At 42.7% G+C, this 23503-nt stretch overlaps 1 protein-coding gene across 3 annotated transcripts in view; it reads left to right on the top strand.

The window, feature by feature from the left end:
• LOC143987832 (enoyl-[acyl-carrier-protein] reductase, mitochondrial-like) overlaps positions 1-23503 on the top strand; it is a 150633-nt gene that overhangs the window by 105152 nt on the left and 21978 nt on the right. For all 3 annotated transcript variants that reach the window (XM_077486893.1, XM_077486891.1, XM_077486892.1), the window contains one exon: positions 15698-15800. In XM_077486893.1, coding sequence (XP_077343019.1) covers positions 15698-15800 — 103 coding nt within the window. The remainder of the gene's footprint in view (positions 1-15697; positions 15801-23503) is intronic.

The following is a 23503-nucleotide window of genomic DNA, read 5'->3' as shown; positions in this document are numbered from 1 at the left end:
TCCTAGCAAGGGAGGGGGGGGGAGCGGCGTCAATCACTCACTCACTCGCACGCTCCTCTCCACCGGAAGTCAATTCTCATATAAATACCTGAAATTTACACATGGCAATAAACATAATTACTATTTCCCTACCATATAGCTGCAATTGGAGTCTCTAATCCCTTTACCATTTATTCTCTGCTGGATCATGTTAGTGATGGTCCATGCTTAGTCTATTGGGGTCTCTAATCCCTTTACCATGCATTCTCTGCTGGATCATGTTAGTGATGGTGGGAGGAGTTCTGCAGAGTTGGCATGTAATTTCCTTCCACTGTGCTAGCATCTGCATCTCCCACATTTCCCATGAGTCCTCATGCCTTTTATCGTGTTTAGTCTATTTTAGATCTCTAATCTTAGTCTATTGGGGTCTCTAATCCTTTACCATTTATTCTCTGCTGGATCATGTTAGTGATGGTCCATGCTTAGTCTATTGGGGTCTCTAATCCCTTTACCATGTATTCTCTGCTGGATCATGTTAGTGATGGTGGGAGGAGTTCTGCAGGGTTGGCGTGTCATTTCCTTCCACTGTGCTAGCATCTTCATCTCCCACATTTCCCATGAGTCCTCATGCCTTTTATCATGCTTGGTCTATTTTACATGTAGTACTGACCCCCGAAGGAGCTGCTGAACTTTGTTTGGGCCTGTACTCTGCTGATGAACCCCCACTGACAAGGCTCAGTCCCCTTAACACAGCTGTGGTGCGATGTTGGTGTAGAGCTAATGGTGAAAGACAACCTCAAAATACACAATATAATAACAGTATACCTTGTTATTACCTGAATGTCCTGTGTCTCCACCTGCTGTTGATAACAAAGAACAACACTTAAGTTCACTTAACCAAAGATAACGTACTTTTACTGTAATAATGGTAAAGTAATATAATCACAGAATCTACAATGCCTCACCAACGTAGTGCATGGGTGCAGTGATTAACCACAATAATAAGTGCAAATAATCTTGTAGTAGTATATAACTTGAAGGTGTGTCCTAAAATGGAACTAGTGCCCAGAGTACATAGGCTTGACTCTGGAACACTCTCCCAGTTTCAGGCACACTCCAAGGGCTTAAGTCATATAAAAAATGACAATTCTGTATATTTATCACCAGGGAGCTCCCCCTACTTTAGTCAAAGTACCAGGCCTTGTAATGCAGAATACAGTCCTTAATCTTCTTTCTTCTGCTAGCTTTGATATTTGCAATAATTTGTAATTCAAAAATGAGATGGTAAATATAACTGTAAATTAATTCTGTACTTGTTCCTGTAGTGGAAACACCTGGGGTTGCTAGATGATAACACAGGGTTAAGGACACTGTGCAAAATAGGCTTGGGGCCTGCTTAACTTCAGTCTTTAGCAAAACCTTCTCTGTAGGACTACAGGTCCCAGCAGTGCTGTGTTGACTGCCTAAGTGTGTACAAGTGCGTAATAAACAACGGGCAACAGCCCTCTCACCCACTGGATACTGAAAAGTGTGACAGCTTTGCTCCGGTGCACCATGTCTTGCTTCTGCACTCCACAAGTTGAACTGGGTCCTTCTGATGCTTCAAGAAGTGTCTCTGGATCCTCAACTGATTCGGTCACTGTGTTTTGCTTCTGCACTCAGAGGAATGGCAAAGTCTGTAGATGTTCCGCAGTGGCTGTAGGCTGCGCTCTCCGGAGACCTCCTCAGCAGTCCCCACAGGCAGGCCATATGTTCAGAAGAGACCTAAGAGGGCCATGCGGGGCCCTTTTATAATCTACCCAGCATGCAGTTCTGTCCAAGGTGACCATGGGTAGGTCACCTGGCATTCTGGGTAGGCAAAGGTCAAATAAAAGCAACATAAACATAGTCACTTCCTGTGATGCTTTTCAATGTTCAAGAAAGAAAAGAATCCAAGTCCATTTCTTGTTATTGGCCGCTAGAAGACGCCAAATACTAAGCCATGGTAATGTCCATAGACTTACATTGTAATAACATTAACATAGGATCAGTAGGCAGAAATGTCAGCGCTACATACATAACACACGCCCATCTATCAATCAATAGCTGGGTGTGTGATATGTAAAACAGAGAAAGCACAAGTTTGCTAGTGCTGCTGCAGCAATGCTCTCAGTGAAAGATTGCTAAGCATTTTATATCTATTTATATATTTTTATTTCATTTTATAATAATTATATCATTATTATTCATTTTTAATAGCAGGTAACTTTGCACACATATTGTTCAATTCATCAGTATGCTTCTTGCTGCCTTTTTTCCTGTCAGCTTATGAGAGAAGCCAAGCACTGAGGAAGTGCCTGTATAGACAGAAGAGTGGGCATAGGTGGGGCAAAAGCGGTGCTGGGCGGGACATGGATGGTATTGGGCGGAGCTTCCTGGGCTGATCGCGAGAGAGTGGGACTTCTGTGGTGATTGAGATGCAGGAGCTTTTGGTAGACCGTATGAGTACCTCCCCCAAGTGATGTCAGGGTGGCTCGTTGTAATCTCTTCAGAGCGGCAGCACGCAAACGGGGACAATGGAGATATTTACATACAGAGGAAGCAGAGTTGTCTCCTCATTAAACAAAGTAAGCATGAGAGCTTTCAGCTTTGGGGGAAAAATGTAGATATCTCAATATTCTTACTGCTATTTGAAAAACAACCAGTGAGATGTTTAACAGATTCTAGAGTTACATCACATGTTGTTTTTTTCATTTTTGACAAAGTTCTTCTTTAAATCTGAAATCAGTGTTAAATGAATATTATTAGCATACAGTAGGTACTCATTTTTCTTACTTAAATCTTGGCGTTCTTTGTGTATTTCTTTCAGATCTGTGCAGAAATACTGCATTAATTCCTTCACTCTTCCTTTTTGCAGGAGATTCCTGTAATAAAGACCAGTCAGTGCTCTCACTTCTTGCGCAGGGTCACTAGTCTTGTCTCTGCCCCTCCTGTAGTTTTCTGCATGATGCCTGTAGTGGGTGGAGGGTCTCTCCCACAGCTCTACTCTGCACTGGCACAACAGTAAAGCATGGTGATGATTAAGGATGAGCTGAACACCCCCCCCTCCCCCCGGTTTGGTTCGCACCAGAACCTGCGAACAGACCTAAACTTTATGACTTTATGTGAACTTTAAATACCTATTAAAGTCTATGGGACTCGAACGTTCAAAATCTAAAGTGCTAATTTTAAAGGCTAATATGCAAGTTATTGTCCTAAAAAGTGTTTGGGGACCTGGGTCCTGCCCCAGGGGACATGTATCAATGCAAAAAAAGTTTTAAAGTACAGCATTTACACTGATAATCAGTGCCCTGATTATCAGTGTAGCCCCATTAGTGCAGCTTATTAGCATCCATTAATGCATTTTTATCAATGACCATCAGTGCAGCTTATCAGTGCCTATCAGTGCCGTCTATTTGTACCCATCAGTGTTGCCTATCAGTGCCCATGCGTGCCACCTCATCAGTGCAGCCTCATCAGTGCCTCCTCATCAGTGCCCCCTTGCCAGTGCCCATCACTGCAGCCTCATCAGTGCCCATCAGTGCACATCAGTGCAAGCTCATCAGTGCCCATCAGGCAGCCTCATCAGTGCCCTTCAGTGCACACTCATCAGCGCACATCAGAGAAGAAAAATTACTTATTTGCTATTTTTTAACAGAAACTAAGACTTTAAAAAAAAATTGTGAATCCATCTTTTTTTTTTACTTAAAAAATATATAAAAACTCTGGTGGTGATTAACCACTGCAGCCCCAGAAGGATTTACCCCCTTTCTGACCAAGCCCTTTTTTGCGATACTGCACTGCTGCGTCCCTTTAATTGACAATTATGTGGTCATGCGACGTTCTACCCAAACAAAATTGACGTCCTTTTTTTCCCACAAATAGAGCTAAAAAGAGTGACAATTTTGAAAAAAAAGCAATACTTTTTACTTTTTTGCTATAATAAATATCCGCCAAAAATATATAAAAAAACAAATGTCTTCCTCAGTTTAAGCCAATATGTATTATTCTACATATTTTTTGGTAAAAAAATAAAAATAAATCGCAATAAGCGTATATTGATTGGTTTGTACAAAAGTTATCGCGTCTACAAAATAGGGGATAGATTTATGGCATTTTCATAAAAAAAAATTCTATGAGTAATGGTGGCGATCTGCTATTTTTATCGTGGCTATAAAAATGCACTGATTACTGTGTAAATGTCACTGGTAGGGAAGGGGTTAAACAGTAGGGGGTGATCAAGGGATTAAGTGTGTTCCCTCAGTGTGTTAAAACTGTAGGGGAGATGGGGTTCACTAGAACATAACAGAGATCACTTCTCCCGATCACTGGGAGCAGTAGATCCCTGTCATGTTGCTAGGCAGAACAGGGAAATGCCTTGTTTACTTACGCATCTCCCCATTCTGTCTCTCTGTGGCACGATTGTGGGCTACTGGTGGACATCGAGTCTGCGGGACCCGCAGGCACACTCCCGCAGCGGGCGCCTGCTAGCCGCCAGTGACCGTGTGACATATGGGTACATCACTTTGAGCACCCGTGCCACTTTGCCAATGTATATCGGCGTGAGCCGGTCAGCAAGTGGTTAAATACCGCCAAAAGAAAGCTCTATCTGTCTCATATCTGATAAACATTTAATTTGGGTACAGTGTTGCATGACGCTGCAATTGTCATTGAAAATGTGACAGCCCTGAAAGCTGAAAACTGGCCTGGGCAAGGATGGAGTGCAAGTGCCCTTTATTGAAGTGGTTAAGAAAGATATTTAAATAAACATTACGAGTTCAGCTTAAATTGTAAATCTCAAACAAACAGTAGTTTCCATGAACATGGATTAGGTGTCAGGTGTAGCATAAATAAATAGGCAGGTCAAGGGCATCCCTGTTTGTTCTTTTATGCACGTCAGCTAAACCTATCAAACTTACTGTCACATAAGTATTAAGAATATGTCATCTAAAAAGTGCTCCTGATCAGTCAGTACTTCTAATTCACATACGTTTCTAGAAACTATCATTACCAGATGTACATGAGTACACACACGTACATGACAGTGATATATATAAATATACGCTCTATACCTGCACAGCTGGGGTTGTCACACACATCTGAGACGTTATCACACAGCTGTCACATTTGTATTCACCTGTCTACAGCACAAGGAAAATTAATGCAGCACATATGGTGGAGAATTACACGTTTCTAAATCAGACCCCTGCTTTATGCATCTCTGACTCACATCTAAAGATTCTGTTCATGGCAGTAGAGTAGCTATAGACTAGCAGAACATAACTATGAACTGTTACATTAATCATTTTAAATGAAAAAAACAGTAGCAATACACATATTGCAATACACACATTTTTTTAATATTCTAAAAAAAAAAAACATTATGAAACAGTATCAATCCTGACATCAGCCTGTGTCTTTTAACACTAAAACACTGCAGGTTAAAACCTCCTTTGATGATATTAAAAGACTATAGATTAATAAACTTCAAGCAGAGGTAGTGAGCCAGTTAACAGTAAATGGTTTCAAACATGCTTGGGACAAACATAGATCTAAACTCATACAAAAAAGTTAACGAAAATAAAAATACAAAACATGTATTTAAAAAAAAAAAACAACAAAACAAAATGGGCAGATTCGATGGACCACTGTTTTTTTTTTTTTTTCTGAATGTGTGTTTTAAGTCAAGGGCCCCAGAATATGTCTCCCATCTAAAACGACACCCTGGGTAGTTTCAACCCCTCTCTCCATTCAGATAAGCACTGATTCCCCCTGTCTTGAATTGTATTGTATTGTAATGTCTACCCTAATGTTGTAAAGCGCTGCATAAACTGTCAGCGCTATATAAATCCTGTATAATAATAATAATAATAATAAGAAGAAGAAATATATGATGGGGGGGGGGGGGGGGGGGGGCTTCTGGAGATCTCTAAAGTCTTTTCAAAGATTAGGTTGGTATTCCTACCCAGGGTTAATTTCACATCTGAGCATTCAAAAAGTGTGTCAAGAGTAATTTCAGAAAAGGGAATTTGGTTAATGCTGAGTACATTCAAAAACTGTCAGGTAATGTGTGTATATTACTTGTTTAGTTAGTAAATTCAAAAGACTACATCGTACATAGATTTTCTCAAAAACCTATTGCTTTTAATACATCTTTTTTTTAATGGCTGTTGGCCAATGAATAAACTATGGAGTGACTTATTTTCCCCAATGTTCTAATAAAAAACTATTTTCTGTTCTGCTTGTGTATCTTACGGCTTTTAGTTTCAACTCCCACACATGCTATTAGTTCATGTAATTACTGACAAATAACAACCATGTTGTGTCTACATTTTCCCAAAATTCTATCACAAAAGCTCACACGGCTCATGTGTAAGGTAAAGTCTACAGGATTGGAAATATCAGTTTGTAAATGGATAGAAAACTGGCTAAAATACAAAATTCAGAGAGTAGTGGTTAATGATTCTTACTCTAAATGGTCTAAGGTTATCAGTGGTGTACCCCAAGGTTCAGTGCTGGGACTCTTACTTTTTAATATCTTTATAAATGATATTGGGTCTGGGATTAAAAGTACCATTTCTGTCTTTGCAGATGACACCAAGCTATATAGTGGAATAACGTCCTTACAGGATGTCTCCAATGTACAAACCAAACTCAATACACTGTCTAATTGGGTGACTATGTGGCAGATGAGGTTTACTGTTGATAAATGTAAAGTTATGCATTTGGGGGCTAAGAATATGCATGCATCATACATGCTAGGGGGAGTACAACTGGGAGAATCAATGGTGGAGAGGATCTGGGGGTTTTCGTAGATCATAAGCTCAATAATAGCATTCAATGCCAAGCTGCGGTTTCCAAAGTGAGCAAAGTCCTTTCTTGTATTAGGAGAGGTATGGACTCCAGAGAGAGAGATATCATTTTGCCCCTGTTCAAATCATTAGTAAGACCTCATCTGGAATATGCAGTTCAGTTTTGGGCACCGGTTCTCAAAAAGGATATTGGGGAACTGGAGAAAGTGCAGAGAAGGGCAACCAAACTGATAAGAGGCATGGAGCTCAGCTATGAGGAAAGATTAGAGGAACTGAATTTATTTTCTCTTGAGAAGAGGAGATTAAGGAGAGATGTGATCACCATGTATAAATATATAAGGGGTCCATATAGTGAACTTGGTGTTGAGTTATTCACTTTATGGTCAACACTGAGGACAAGGGGGCATTTTTTATGTCTAGAGGAAAAGAGATTTCATCTCCAAATACGGAAAGGTTTCTTCACAGAAAGAGCTGTGAAAATGTGGAATAGACTCCCTCGAGAGATGGTTCTGGCCAGCTCAGTAGATTTCTTTAAAAAAGGCCTGGATTCTTTCCTAAATGTACATGGTATAACTGGGTACTAATATTTATAGGTAAAGTTCATCCAGGGAAAATCGGATTGCCTCTCTGGGATCAGGAAGGTATTTTTTCCCCTGCTGTAGTAAATTGGATCCTGCTTTTCTGGGGGGTGGTGGGGGGGGTGGGGGGGGGGGGGTTCGCCTTCCTCTGGATCAACTGTGGGTATAGGATTGGGTATATGGGATTGTATGATTTTTTTTGTAGTACTGACCCCCAAAGGAGTGGCTGATCTAATTGGAGTATGTCTAGGGGTTTCCCAATGTAGATGGCCCAAGAATTGCAGAGACTGACGCCAGATCCACTTAAGGGATTTTTATTTGCAAAAAGGAGTAAACAAACACAGTCTCTCAAAGTAGGGTTAGAGGGTTTAGGTAGGAAAGTCCAGGTACTCTTAGAACTAATTCAAGTAGAAAAAACAGTCTCTCACATTAGGAAATCCAGAGAATAGCAATTCATAGTTGGATCCTCACCCTTTATCGGAAAGTACTTCTCTCACAAGGCCTAGCAGCCAACAGGGTGTTTAAATCAAAGTCTCTGCCACAGACTTGTTGTAGAACACTTGAATAAACTGAAAGATGTAGACAACTCAGAGAACCCTCGTATGATACCAATATCTTGCAGCCGGTCCGGTGATACCATACGAGATTAGATTCGCTTGGGGTCTTTCAACTTAGCCTCCAGGCTCCTACTGAGAAGCCAACCTTTGTGTGGCCTTCTCCCAAAGAGTCCTCCCCTGGATGCTTCTACAGTTGTTGGGCCTCTCCACAAACCGAGACGGCACTGGACCATCTTCAAATCCTTCTTTCAGTTACTTTGCCTCGGGCCAGCCAGCACCGAGACTTGGAGTCAGGTGGGTCCGCACCCCAGGCCATGAGAGCCCTGGGGGCTGGTGAGGAGGACCAGGACCAAACAGCCAGAAAGCACTTCTGGACCGTAACCCTGAAGCACGTGACATCAACACCTTAAGTACCCTTTCTCAGAATACACAGCAAGAGTGACACTCAAACTGGGCTGGTTCCTGTCAGGGATGACAGCGCCACCTATGGTCAAGCAGAACACAATGCAATCCAGCCAGACTGGTATTGAGGCCAAAATTTTGAGTAATTAAACCCAAAACCAAACTGTGGTTCCAGGAATATTAAATGGCAAAGCACACAGTGCGTGCTCTTCAGGAGCTGGTGCTACATACTTCCCCCTCCAATTCAGACAATGTCCTCATCATCTGGGAAAGAAAGTAAAAAACAAAAAAAAACAATTTCTGATCCTAACAAAATTGAGTACCTGAACTTTAGGGTTGGGATGGGGGAAAAGGGAAGGAAAAACAATAAAACTTTGAACATTTATAAAAAAAAACATTTATCAGCAACACGGGATCATTTTCATTACATTTTATTTTATTTTTATGGTTGAACTAGATGGACTTGTGTCTTTTTTCAACCTGACTAATTATGTAAAAGCAAATCATTTTAAAACACTGCAGCAGGTCAAGGGTACCTTTTTTGTATTTTTAATGTAGGGCTGCATGCAGAAGTAAAAGTACCTTTGCTTGAGGTTATTCATTATTTCCTGATGATACAGGTTTCTATTAAAATACTTGCTTGGTTGGGCACGGCTTGACCTAAAGCAGAATTAAACGCTCCTATCCTCTAGAGAAACTATCATCTTAGCCTCTGTTTGCTCTGCAGTTTCCATGGTTCTGCACATGTGATTAGTTATGACACCAGCCTTGACAGTTCAGCTGAGAGCACAAACTGTTACATGCCTTGAATGTAATTGTTTTGGGAAGCATTTAAAAGGTTTGGTTCCTCTTTAAGACCTGGATAACACCTACAGATGCAACTAGGTGCATTTCCGCATGTTTGTTTATGTGTTGGGCAGCTTATTCATTTCAATGGGCTGCTCTACGCACAACAAATGCAGAAAAGAAGTCCCTGAATCTTTTTCAAAAACACGCTACAGTACCATGCAGTTTTGCATGCACAAAAATGCATGCATTTACAGATGCATGGGAATGCCATTAACAATTAACCAGTAGCCGACCAGCCACCGTCATACGCTGTGCAAATTGCTGTAGGTACACTCCAGGTGCGTGGCAGCCTAGGGGGCATGCGCGTGCGGTGATCGGATTCACTTCAGAACCGATCAGTCTCCAGGCCCAGGCTAATGATTTCTGGCTGGGACCTGGTGATTGGTTCTGGCGAATGAGAGACTGTCCTCCACCTGTAAGTGTAAACACAGGCAGAGGAAATTATGTCATCTCCCCTCGTGGAACATTTTTCAGTTCCAGGGACAGGACATCTAACCGTGAGTTGCACAACACTACACTAACACCAGTACAAGTAGGCACACTTGTCACCCCCCGATCACACCCCAGTTAACCCTTTCACCCCCTGTTACCAGTGTCACTAATATAGTGTATGGAACCTATATTCTGATCGCCATATTAGTGTCATGGGTTAGCCAGTTAGTTGGTTAGTTTCACATTCAGTCTTTTATAGCGCCAGGGTACCCACATATATTTTGATAGCAGAAAACAAACGCTCCTGCGCACAAGTGGATTACCAGACAGTCTATGTATCATGATATTATATGTCACAGGCCTTGCTATCCTCAAGGATAGGGGTATCCTAACAGTCTAAGAGAAAAGGAAAAAAAGGGCGCACCAGCCTTGTGCATTATCCTTTGGATTTTTATTAAAAGTGAATAAAAATAAAACTACTCACAAACATCTGTAGCAATCTTGCAATGTAAATAGTCACCGAATAGCAGCAATTGGTCTAGAGCAAATGATGTAATCCAGAGGTCCCGGAGGAAATAACGGGGGCCACTGCCTGGCTGGGCTCTGAGGAAGAAGGTGAAACCTTTGAAATGCATCAGCTGGCAGTGGCCCCCGTTATTTCCTCTGTGACCTCGGGAGTACATAATTTTCTCTAGACCAATTGCTGCTATTCGGTGACTGTTTACATTGCAAGATTGCTACAGATGTTTGTGAGTAGTTTTCTTTTTATTCACTTTTAATAAAAATCCAAAGGATAATGCGCAAGGCTGGTACGCCCTTTTTTCCTTTTCTCTTTTACCCACATATATTACCAAATAAAGGTTGTAACCCCTTTATCAACCCCAGTTAACCCTTTCACCCCCTGTCACCAGTGATCACCGTATTAGTATCACAGGTGACGCTGGTTAGTTAGTAATTAGTCAGGACATCTGTCATACATTACCTAATAAAGGTTTAACTCCCTGATCACCCGGTGGGTGACATCAGTTAGGTTTCAGCATCAGTTAGAGTCAGTGTCAGCCCCAGGCAGTGTCAGGTTAGTGCCAGTAGCACTAACACCCACACACGCACCATACACTTCTTTTAGTAGTATAGTGTCTGAACGGATCAATATCTGATCAGACCTATGTTAGCGTTCCCAGTAGTTTAGGGTTCCCAAAAACACAGCATTAACGGGATCAGCCCAGATACCTGCTAGTACCTTGCACTTAGTCCCTCCGCTCAGCCCAGCCCACCCAAGTGCGGTATTAATCGATCACTGTCACTTACAAAACACATAACTGCAGCATTCACATAGTCAGGCCTGATCCCTGCGAATGCTAGCATTTTTTTTTTTGGTAGTGATTGAAGCAGGCTCTGACAATCAGGTGCTCTTTTGCCTGTGAGTTGCACTAGTTTTACCAGTAAATTTAGAAGCCACAATGTCCAATCGAAGGCACACTTATGAAGAGGCCTACACGTTTCTGAGCATGACAGATGAGAGTAAAGAGGAAGTCCCCATCTGTCAGATTCAGGCTCAGAAAACCAACCATTAGACAGCAGTGGCACCCTGACAGATAGCTCTGACGACAGAGTAGTAGCGGCCTAGTACACCCTGGTCGTTGTCAAACTGGCACTGCAGCATCACGTGGTGGCAAGTCCCATAAGTGCAGTTCAAGCTGGTGCAGCCACCAAGAAGACAAACATAGGCCCATTGAGGCCATAGCGCCCTTCCTGCTGCATTTGCCCATCCTAATTCGGAGCCCACCACTTCTGCAGCTCCCGTACTTCCCCCCATTCACTGGTCAACCCGGAGTTCAGGTGGAAACAGTTGATTTCAGTTTCAAGTCACTTGATTTCTATTTGCTGTTTTTCATGGAAGATCTCTAGAGATCTATTGAGAACCAAAGCAATTTGCATGCTGGTCAATTCATCACCGCTAATCCTCAGTTGACCCTTGCCAGAGATTGGAAACTTATAATGGTTTCCAAATTTAAGACCTTTCTGGGCCTATTCCTCCTCATGGGCATAACTAAAAAGAGTGAGTTGCAGTCATATTGGTCCACTGACCCAATTCACCATATGCCCGTGTTCTCTGCATCCATGACCAGGGCTAGATACAAGGAGATCTTGCGGTTTATTCACTCCGACAACAATGAACTCTGTTGTCCTCGGGGTGACCCTAGATTTGATCGGCTCTACAAAGTTCAGCCCTTCGTAAACCACTTCAACCAACAGTTTACAGCCTTGTTTACTCCTGATCAAGTTGTCTGCATTGTTGAGTCCCTGATTTAATTTTCTGGCTGCTTGTCTTTCAAATAGTATCTTTCCAGCAAGCATGCCAGATATGGGGTCAAGTTGTATAAGCTCTGTGACAGGGCAACAGGCTATACATATAGTTTTATGGTTTACGAGGGAAAAGATAATCACATGGAGCTCCAGAACTGCCCAGACTATATAGGAAGCGCTGGCAAGATTGTTTTGGAATTGGTGTCACCCTTATTCGGAAAGGGGACCACTTTTATGTGGACAATTATTACACAAGGGTGCCACTTTTTAGTCACCTTTTTGATTGTGGAATCAAATAACTGTACGATCTAATAGCCGGGGCTTACCCCAGCAGCTTGTAGAGTCCAGGCAGACTGGGGGAGAGAGCCTGCTTGCGATATAATCATTTTCTCGCAGTAAAGTGGAGGGATTCAAGGAATGTTTTCGTTCTGTCCTCCCTTCATGCAGATACGGCAGTCCACATTCCACTGGCGACTGGTGTTGTGGAGAAACCCCTCTGTGTCCATGAATACAACCTTACAACCTTAATTGTGGGAGGGGTGGACCTCAATGACCAGTTGATGGCACTGTACTTGTATATTGCCCATAGAGCCAGACGCTGGTACCTATTTCAATTGGCTCTGCTGAACACTTATGTGCTATATAAAGCATCAAGACGAGCTGGATCCTTCCTTAAATTCCAGACAGTGCTGTGCCCCAACTTTTCAATGCAAATGCAGTAAGCCGGCTGCATAAAGGGCATTTTCCGTATGTCCTCTGTGCTACCTCTACCCAGCGAACCCCCCAAAGAAAATGTTGTGTCTGTAGGAAATGCGGATACAGGCGAGACACCTGCTTTTATTGTCCCTCCTGTCCTGACCAACCGGTCTCTGCATCAGTGAATGTTTACAACGTTAACACACACTAGTGGAGTATTAGTGTAGGGTACAGCACTGCACAGTCCTAGGGCACACCTTCACAGGGTCTCCAAAGAGGTCATCGCATTTTCAGAGACCCAAACCTGGAACCTTTACAGTTCCAAAAAAAGGTGTAAAAAAATAAAGTAAAAAAAAATATATATATATATAAAATAAAAAAGCCAAAAATACTTGTCAGTTTCTTGTTCTTCTCTCTCTCTGTTTACAACAATGTAACAATGTTTTATTGTTACTGTGTTTTATCATGTTTTCTTTGCAAGTATGTAATATGTAATTCTTTTATACTTTAGTGTTTACTGTGTTTTATTGTTAATCATTATTTTCTTTGTAGATGTGCCATTCAGCTGCAGCACTGATTTACCTATCTTGACAGCAACAGGGGTGGAGGGGTGATTATCCCCTTACATTAGGGACCCCATGCTTCGGCATACATTTTTTACTATTTTTTTGGCACAGATTGCAATAAAAAAAAGTTGTTTTATTGAGTTAATGGTCTATTGTTACCATTGTTTGCTTTTCAGGTATGCCATTCAGTTGCAGCACTGATTCATTTATCTTGACAGCAATATCATTTGTTCTCACAATATGTAAATCAGCAACTCCAGCTCTGTAAGAGGTGATTTCACCACCAAAAAAACAAACAAAAAATATGTAAATGCAGTGGGCATACATACGCAGTTTTTTTTTAACTCTTACAGCGCTGGAGTTACTGATTTACGTATGATTAGTGGCCCACTAATCATGGGGTACTTTGTCACAGTAAGTGGGCTTAAGCCCCATATAGCAATATGGTGTGACCAAATCCCCATATTTTTGATAATGTTTTTTGAAAATGTCTAGGTGTTTTAATTACATTTTTTGCATGTGCTCTGTAATATTTTTTTCTGTTGTATGGTCTTATGGCTGCACCTTTAATGTATCTTTTTAGGGTGTGCCCCCCAAATATCTTGTTTTTCTACTGTATGGATTCTGACCAAATCCTTTTGGGCGCGGAGCACCCCACTCCTTCATCAGTGCCTCTCATTAGTGTCCACCAGTGTCATGAGTGGAGACCTCTAGTTCTCCCATACAGAGAAGTGTATTGCTCCCATGTTTCAGAGAAGCAGGCTCTCCCAGTCTATGGATAGTGTAGGACCCACTAATCATGGGGTACTTTGTTACAGTTAGTGGGCTTAAGCACCATATAGCAATATGGTGTGACCAAATACCCATATTTTTTGATAATGTTTTTTGAAAATGTCTAGGTGTTTTAAATAAGCCTTGCAGGAGGGAAATGTCTTTTTTTCATGTGTGCGCTGTAATATTTTGTTCAAAATGATATATTGCTCACATATGACATGGGTATATGCGGAATTGCACCATATGAGTACGGGGATACCACATGTGTGGGACTGTTTGGGAGCCAAACCGCGTACAGCACCCCAAAAACCAATCACTGCCTTCAGGATTTCTAAGAACGATTTTACTCCTCACTACCTATCACAGTTTCCGAGGCCCTGATATGTCAAACTAGCACAACCACCCCCCCCCCAAATGACCCCACTTTGGAAAGTAGACACCCCAAGGTATTTGATAAAATACATGGTGAGTATTTTGCAGCTCTCATTTGTTTTTGAAAATGAAGAAAAAAAAGGAAAATGTATTATTGTTTTTCTTTTTTCAATTTTAAAAACTTTGTGACAAAAGTGAGATATGCAAAATACTCAACATGCCTCTTAGGAAATAGCTTGGGGTGTCTACTTTCCAAAATGGGGTAATTTGAGGGGGGAGGTTTTGTGCTATCTTGACATTTCAGGGCCTCCGAAATGGTGCTAGGCAGTGAGGAGCGAAATCACCATTTTACGCCCTTAAAAGGCCTGAAGGCGGTGCTTGGTTTTCAAGGTCCTATACGCGGCTCCCAAAAAGTCCAACACATGTGGTATCACCGTACTCAGGAGAAGCAGCAGAATGTATTTTGGGGTGTAATTTCACATATTCCCATGGCATGTTTGAGCAATATATCATTTCAGTGACAACTTTGTGTAATTTTTTTTTTTCTATCATTTTTCAATCACTTGTGACAAAAAAAATTAAATATTCAATGTGCCCAACATGCCTCTCATCAAATTCCTTGGGGTGTTTACTTTCCAAAATGGGGTCATGGGGGGGGGGGTTGTACTGCCCTGTCATTATAAAACCTCAAGAAATGAGATAGGCAGTCATAAAAGTTGCGTAAATTCCAGAAAATGTACCCTAGTTTGTAGACGCTATAACTTTTGCGCAAACCAATAAATATACGCTTTTTGTTTTGTTTTTTACCAGAGACATGTGGCTGAATGCATTTTGGCCTAAATTTATGACTAAAATGGAGTTTATTGTATTTTATTTTATAAAAAAAAAATAGAAAATATAATTTTTTTTTAAATTTTTTGTCTTTTTTAGTTTATAGCACAAAAAACCGTAGAGGTGATAAAATACCACCAAAAGAAAGCTCTATTTGTGGGAAAAAAGGGATTGAAAATTTTGTTTGGGTACAGCATTGCATGACCACGCAACTACCAGTTAAAGCAGCGCAATGCCAAATTGTAAAAAGTACTCTGGTCAGGAAGGGGGCAAATACTTCCGGCCCTGAAGTGGTTAATGGCACCGCCATGTGTCTACTAAATGACATATAATTTCTTTGCATGTCAGAAAAGCGCACAGTTTTGCATTGCAAGATAGATTTATAAATGGTCCTGTAGTTGAGCTTTAAATAAAAAAACGAATGCGGTCATCACACCTAAAGACTGGTAAGCAGCAATAAATGTCATTTTTGTCCTTGAATTTATATATGTTTCCAATAAGCCTAATTGTTTTCTTATTCCAAGGTGATACTGTCATTCAAAATGGTGCAAACAGTGGTGTGGGACAAGCTGTGATACAGATTTGTGCATTAATGGGAGTGAATACTATTAACATCATTAGAGACAGGTAAGAGTTAAACTACATGGACACTTTTATTAACATTATCCGGATACAAATAAGTAAATTACAAAATTAATAACAGCATTGTAAAAGGATATGTCATGCCACAGCCAAGGTTACAGCAGAGACTCAAGGAAGGTCTGGCAAACATCCTACTTAACCCTGTTTTGGTAGGACTGGCTAAATGTTTGGCTCCAGAAAGGGTTATAGAAAATCTCAAGAAAGAAGAAGAGAAGAAGAGAAGACAATGACAGCGGCGACAGCGGCGACAGCGGCGACAGAAGACCGGGCCACTGCTAGTAAAAGAGCCGGAGGGAGAAAGCAGAGGCGTGGCAAGAAGAATCGAAGAGGGGGACAAGACCCCCGAAGTCAGAAGAAGAGGCGACGGCGGCGACAGAAGACCGGGCCACCACTAGTAAAAGAGCTGGAAGAAGAAAGCGGAGGGCCCGGCAAGAAGACCCGAAAGGGGGACAAGACCCCCGAAGTCGGAAGAAGGCCCCCTGGATGGTGGCGGTGACAAAGAAGAAAGCCGGGCTCCTCCACTAGTAAAAGAGCTATCAGAAGATAGCGGAGGAGTACGGTGAGAAGACCCCCCAAGACGGAAGAAGACCCCTGGAGCTGTGCAATAAATTATTTAAAAAATACGTGTTGTGTTTTTTTCTTTACACTTTTTTCACCAGGTGAATGGGTAGGGGTACATTGTACCCGAATACTCATTCACATAGGGTGGGGGGCCAGTATCTGGGGGCCCCCTTATTAAAGGGGGCTCCCGGATTCCGATAAGCTCCCCGCTCGCAGACCCCGACAACCAACGGCCGGGGTTGTCGGGAAGAGGCCCTTGTCCTCATCAACAGGGGGACAAGGTGCTTTGGGGTGGGGGAGCCGCAGGGCCCCCCTTCCCCAAAGCATCCCCCATGTTGAGGGCACGCGGCCTGGTACGGCTCAGGAGGGTGGGGGGCCGCTCGCTCGTCCCCACCCCCTTTCCTGACCTGCCAGGCTGCATGCTCGGATAAGGGTCTTATATGGACGTTGGGGGGGGCCCCCACACCGTTTTTCTGGCGTAGGGCTTCCCCTTTAAGTCCATACCAGGTGACGGGGCCAGCGAGGTGTCAATCTTGCGGCCGAATGCAGCGACATTGACTTCCTTCGCTAGTCCCATCTACCTGGAGCCGCGTTCAAAATGAACGGACTTTCCTCCGTGTGTGAGCAACTCTGTTCATTTCAGAAGACCTCCGCTTCAAAGTCCGGCGGTTTTCCCGCCGGACTAAGTCTGCCGGATAGTCCGATCGTGTGTACGCGGAATAAGATATACTTTAGAAATCCAGCATGCCTGCACAGTACATATGTTAGTTTAGGTGACAGATTAATGTATCTGTTATAGACTGTTGAGTTTGGAGGCACACCATGCAGACACTCTACCCTCATTATAGCTATGCCTTATCCCTGTCGCTACACCTGTCAGACAGCACGGCAGTAGAAAGTTTTGTATCTAGGGTGGAGCCTGATGGGGATTTACAGCCTCTAGTTCCCCATCAGGTTCACTCCCCTTGTGGATGACAGCAGTCAGTGGGCTGATCCTTAGCCAAAAACATGACTACACTATAGAATTTGCCACTCTCTGTTGTCAGTTACAAGGTAAGAGCGGACCTAATGGGGAATTAATGTCTGAGTTTCCCTATCGGGCTTCACCCACTGCAGTGTCACTGGATGCTAAGAGGCTGATAGATGTGAAGCTTACAGCATCCTTAACAACCAGTGATGTGATTGGTCGAAGGTAGCAGCAGCTAATATGCTTCGCTGCTACACTGTGTACAGGGACAGGCACTCTGCCTGTCTCTGTACGCAACTTAGAATAAATGTTGATTATCTCCAGTTTTGTTATCTACACACTGGAGGTTATTATTTTTTATTTCGATGCAATAATAGTGCCAATTTGTAGAATAATGAACTGAATCTGCAGCACATGTTGGTGAAGTTACCGAAACAGGCAGCAGACATTTTTTCAATCTGGGGCAGGTCATTTTAAAGCACCATAGCACCAACTGTCAGTTGTGCTTTATTGAATTCCCCCCAAATGTGTTTTTTTTTTTTTGCAATGTAGGGATTTTATAGCTGCCTATTACTATAATAAGGACTGCAGCATAAATAATCACATAGTACTGACTAGGAAGAAAAATAAAGTTTGAAATGGTAGTGCAAGCTCATCCAAAAATGTAAACTCGGCAAACAGGATCTATTGAAGGCAAACTGGGGAATGTGGCAAACAGTGAGATTCAACAAATGGTGATTCCTCACTCTCACATCCCTTCCTGTACAGCCCCACGGGGGAAGTGATGTGCCTGTGTGGAGTTGGCACTGACAGCTAATTCACATACTATGTATATTTTGTTGTGGTGTTTTAACAACACTTATGTTGCGTTGTCAACTACACATTTTTTTCCAGGCTCAGCACACAACAATGCATGGTAGTGCATTACTGTGCATTGTGGTAAACTGCAACACAGGCACATCAGAGGAGCATTCAGGTGCCATTTAAAATGAATGACAAATATTAATGCAATGCGAAAATGTGGTTGTTACCGCACGTTGCTGTATTGCGCCCATTACCACAACCCATACTGTAGGTGAGCATGTGAATTTAAGTTTATCTACAACTAAAGCTGAACTCCAGAAATTCATCCACTTTCTAAAACATACTGGCTAATTATGTCCAACAGGTGCATGCCACCTCATGGACTCATGCCTTTTATTTACATCTGAAAGTTCTCCTGAACTCCAGGAGTGCATGAGCTGAGACAAGAAGGAGGCTCCCAGTGCTTTTAGAAAGCATCTGAATCCCTGGAGTTCAGTTTTGGAGTCCAATTGTACTTTCAGTTTAAATCAGCTAAATACATCTCAGGAGATTCAAAACAAAAAATGTACAATGTCTTATATTTGGTTTCTTTCCAAAGCAGCTTCATCCTAAGTAGTAGGGGTGCTATGGATCAAAAAACTCACGGATCGGATCATTCCTCGGATCAGAGTCACGGATCGGATCATTTTTCTGATCAGCAAATAATAATTGAAGAGTATGGCTGGGTATGGCAGAGTATTACAGAGTATGGCAGGGTATGGCTGGGTATGGCAGAGTATTGGCAGGGTATGGCAGAGTATTGGCAGATTATTGGCAGGGTATGTAAGAGTATTGGCAGGGTATGTAAGAGTATTGGCAGGGTAATGACAGAGTATGGCAGAGAATTGGCAGGGTATGGCAGAGTACTGGCAGGGTATTGGCAGGGTATGGCAGAGTATTGGCAGGGTATGCCAGAGTATTGGCAGAGTATTGGCAGGGTATGGCAGAGTATTGGCAGGGTATGGCAGAGTATTGGAAGAGTATTTGCAGGGTATGGCAGAGTATTGGCAGGGTATAGCAGAGTATTGGCAGGGTTTTGCAGAGTATTGGCAGGGTATGGCAGAGTATTGGCAGGGTATTGCTGGGTATTGGCAGGGTATTGCAGAGTAGGCTGTCAAAGAGCAGCGCTGTGGGCACTACAGATGCAGCCCACAGCGCTGCATCCATCCGATCTCTCCCCCTCCACTGTACAGATCAGTACAAAGAGGGGATAGAGGAACCGCCGTCATGACATGACGCCGGTTTGTTTACAAGTGATCGCTCCATCATTTGATGGAGCGATTACATTGTAAACGGCCTGGGTGTAGAAAGATGGCCGCCGCTTTGGAGCTAGGCCAAAGCCGCGGCCTTTCCTAAGGCCGTGACTGCGGAGCGCGGCGTGTGCCGATCCGGGCGGGGTGACCCGTTCGGATCACGAATCAGTGACGATCCGTTGCACCCCTACTAAGTAGCAAAGCTTGTGTCCTGCCACCATGTTGTAGAGTGGGACCATTGCTCTTTTTGAGAAAACAAAGGTCTGACACCGGCCCGCTAAGTTTTAGCTAGAGCTCTCCAGTCAACAGTGAGCATGAGCTTTGCTATTTGCAAAGCCAAACCTCTGACACAGTAAGAGGCATGTCAAACCTCAAACCGCAAAAAGATCACCATTTTCACACAGAAAGCAAGGGTCCACTCGTGGGGGGGGGGGGTCAACTGTGCTCATGGGGTAACATTAATGCAGAGCACAATCATCAACGCCTGGAACCAGGCGGAGACTATTGTCATGTGAACAATCTAACATTAAGGCAGTTCCCCGACCTAGAGATGAGCCTTAACTGCGCACAGCAATAAAGTGCAGAGTTCCTCTGAATAGCGACTTGTCCCATGTCACTAAAACTGTGCTTGTATGTTGCATTAGGAGGGAGGCACTGAGTCTGCTCCCAGTCCACCAGTCCAGCGTACCTCTGTTAGCTCCCTCCCAGTAACAGAATGAGGTCCCGATTAACACATAGTGCAAACCTTATGATCTCACTTAACTCTGTCCTTCCTGTCCCACAAGACCAGACCATAGATCTCCGTAACGCTAGTCTGCTCCCAATTGCCACAGGAGATGGACTGCTAGGGGGGGCCAGAGCACCAATACCCTCACTACCGGAGGACTTGCCAGCTTCCAGGTACCACTCTTAATGACTGGTTGCTGTAGCTTGATCCTTCACTTGGTTACCCTTAGAAACTACACCCCTCTTCTTCTGTCCTGCTGAGTTAACCCTCTTGTAATAGTGTTGTTTCATACCCCCTGGTGCAATTACAGACCCAGGTTCTTTGGAAAACACCAGAACCAACATGCTTTCCTTTGAATAACTTCAGATCAGGCTTAAAATTGTCCATATAACTTTACTGTAGAAAGACATTGTGGTAATACAACAATCAATAACATCCTGTTCCTAAATCTGATTAAAATAGCATAGTGGCCCAAGCATACCTCTGTGAGGTGAAAGTCCATGTAGGCATTGTCCATGACTTGAATGCTGTTCATAGCTCCAGTATCTTCAGCTCTATCCTAGCACTCACAGGTGGGCCTCCATACCTTCAGTTCTGCGTACCCCACTCTGACTCCCAGCTCCCTCTCTGGTCTCAGCGGTCCCTTTTTTTTATATCACAGTAGGCCCACCAAAACCAAAAACCTGGGAACAGAAAAGAACATATTTAACCCCTTCCCCAGTCTGGGCTGGTTGCTGGACTAACTGCATGCATTTCAACCTGCCTACACACTCGCCATCACGAGCCCAAGCAGGAAGATGTCTAGAGAAATTGTGATCCCTATGCTTTCCCTCCCCACCAGGAACCTTTCCCTGCCACTAGTTCTCTCCCTAACTTGCGGGGTACCTATCCCTACTCTACCCACTTGCAAATGCATGTCAAGCCTGGAAGCCAGGGCCCTAAATAGGCTCTACCTGACCCAGGATGGCTGCTAGAGTCACATGGGTTTGCAGCATTCAATTGGATAGCTTCCCCAGTGACCCAGGAAACCATAGAGGAACCATGTTCCTCTTGACTTCCTCTCCAAGTGCAATGCCGCTGCGGACGAGCGCCACCTACAGTGGAGAAAGTATACTGCACCTGCCTACATGCACTCAGCCAGGGATTTCCAGCTGAGAGCCAGGGATGATGGCTGACATCAATCGCCATCTATGGGGTGGCTGATGCAGGGGTGGTGAATAACATCAGCCACAATCTCTGCCCCTTTGTTTACAATTCAGCTGTCAGCCCGGGTTCGGACAGTGGACATGTCGGCAGGTCAGTGTTCACCCCCCCCCCCCCCTTAAAATCCAAACCAGACCTTCATCAAGGATAAGGGTTCTTGTATGCGTTTATGGGTGATTAGTTTTATTTTTTTCAGCATTCTTGCTATAGAAAGTGATATTTTAGAAAGAAAAAAAATGCTGCTTTTTAAATGATATTGGACCCCCCTCCTCAACACGTATGTATATTGTACACATCTTACATGCATGTGTTTTAAAGAATGTGAGCATTTTTAATTTTTCACTTTAAACATTACTGAAATCACTGCTCCCTGCAAAACAGTATTTAATTATTTATATATATATATATATATATATATATATATATATATATATATATATATATATATAGGTACTAGTTCCCCCAGCTCCCCATGTGCCATTTGTTTGACAATCCCTCAGCAAAATGCCATACAAATATTTAGAATGAGTTTTAAAGATTTGCTTCCTATTGACATCAATGGGTTTGGACAAACATTTAAAACCTTTTAGCTGCTTGGTGAAAATCTCGCAAACTGAACCCAGGTATTTAGCTTATCCCTACTCCTGGCATGAACAAGAATTGTTCTGGCATCGTGCTTTTCACTATTGCCCTATTGCTATGATCAATGCCCTCTCTGTCTAATACTGAGCTGCAGAATGCAGTGATGGGGGAGGCAGGGTGCTTGACTTCCCCAGGAAAGTCATCACTTTTCACAGAGCACTCTGGGTTTCAAAGCTCTCCAGGCACTTCTGAAATTGCCTGAAGGTACACATTGGGAGTGAAACCTCTAGGTCCCTGTATTTTATTCATGTTGTTAAATTAATCTGCTTGATAAGATGAGAGGTTTACTTTAAAGGCACATAGAACACTGTTCATGCAAATCAATTTGGCAACCAATGGATATCATTACAGATAAGGACAAGTAGATGTCAGAGTGGATTGCCAAAAGGCTGTTCATCTCTAAACAAGAGTCATACTATAGATGAGAATGGATTTATAAAAGGAAAGCAAATTCTTGCTGTCAAATGCTGCCCTCTTGTGAACAACTGACAAAATCACCATTCTGACAATATCTAAAAAAAAATCTGGGAAGTATTACATCTGATACCTTTCATGTAATTGATTTATTGACAAAACTATTAGAAGGTCAGTGCTCATGTTAAGGGGTCTTGAGTTATGTCAATATTAAAGTATACAGTATGGCAAGGCAATGCAGAAGGGTAAGAAGCTGATACTCATGCAGCTTATCAAAATGTACAGGATACCTTTGTTTTGTAGATTTTAATGCAGCCACTTTACATTAGCCACTTAGCCACTCGGCTTCCAGAATTAAATTTTTCTAGCTGGTGGCTTTTGTGACAAGCAAATGTCACAGAAATACGTGTTCACCTCCATAGTTTTTATTTTATTTTTTATTTAATTTTTTAGAGTGCATTTTTCAAAAAACAAAACAAACAAACAGAATAATGACATAATGACATCAAACAGATAAGTGCTACTCTACCGGCAAAGCCAATTTTACAATTTATGGTGCTCTGAGCTCTCTAGTGTTTGGAGGATGATGCTCATTTATAAAGGTTGTTTTTTTTTTTTCCCCCAAGCACATTGCACACTAATTACTGAGAACACAAATAGAATGTGCCATTTCAGTTAGCATGCTGTTTTGTTTATTCTCAAACATACTGTAAGAATGGGAATATATCAGTGCAGTGCAGTTTTTCTATCATTTCTAGGAGCGTCTTAGCCCTTGTACACACGGTCGGACATTCCGATGGAAAATGTCCGATAGGACCATGTTATCGGATAATCCGACATTGTGTGGGCTCCATCGGACTGTTTCTGTCAGAGTATCCGACGGACCAAGTTTTCCAGCTGGGCTATATAATTTTCCAACAACATGATCCAATCGGACTTTGTCCGATCATGTGTAGAGAATTCCGATCGGACAAAGTGCCACGCATGCTCAGATCAAATTCCTACACTAAAGCTATTGGCTACTAGCTTGAACGTAGTCCCGTCGTAACGAAATAACGTCATCACGTTACGTACGATT

The sequence above is a fragment of the Lithobates pipiens genome, unplaced genomic scaffold (genome assembly GCF_037356315.1).
Source record: "Lithobates pipiens isolate NorthernLeopardFrog02 unplaced genomic scaffold, aLitPip1_a1.2 Scaffold_18, whole genome shotgun sequence".
Taxonomy (NCBI): Eukaryota; Metazoa; Chordata; class Amphibia; order Anura; family Ranidae; genus Lithobates; species Lithobates pipiens.
Note: the sequence above shows the minus strand (reverse complement) of the source record. Positions and strands in the feature narration are given on the sequence as shown.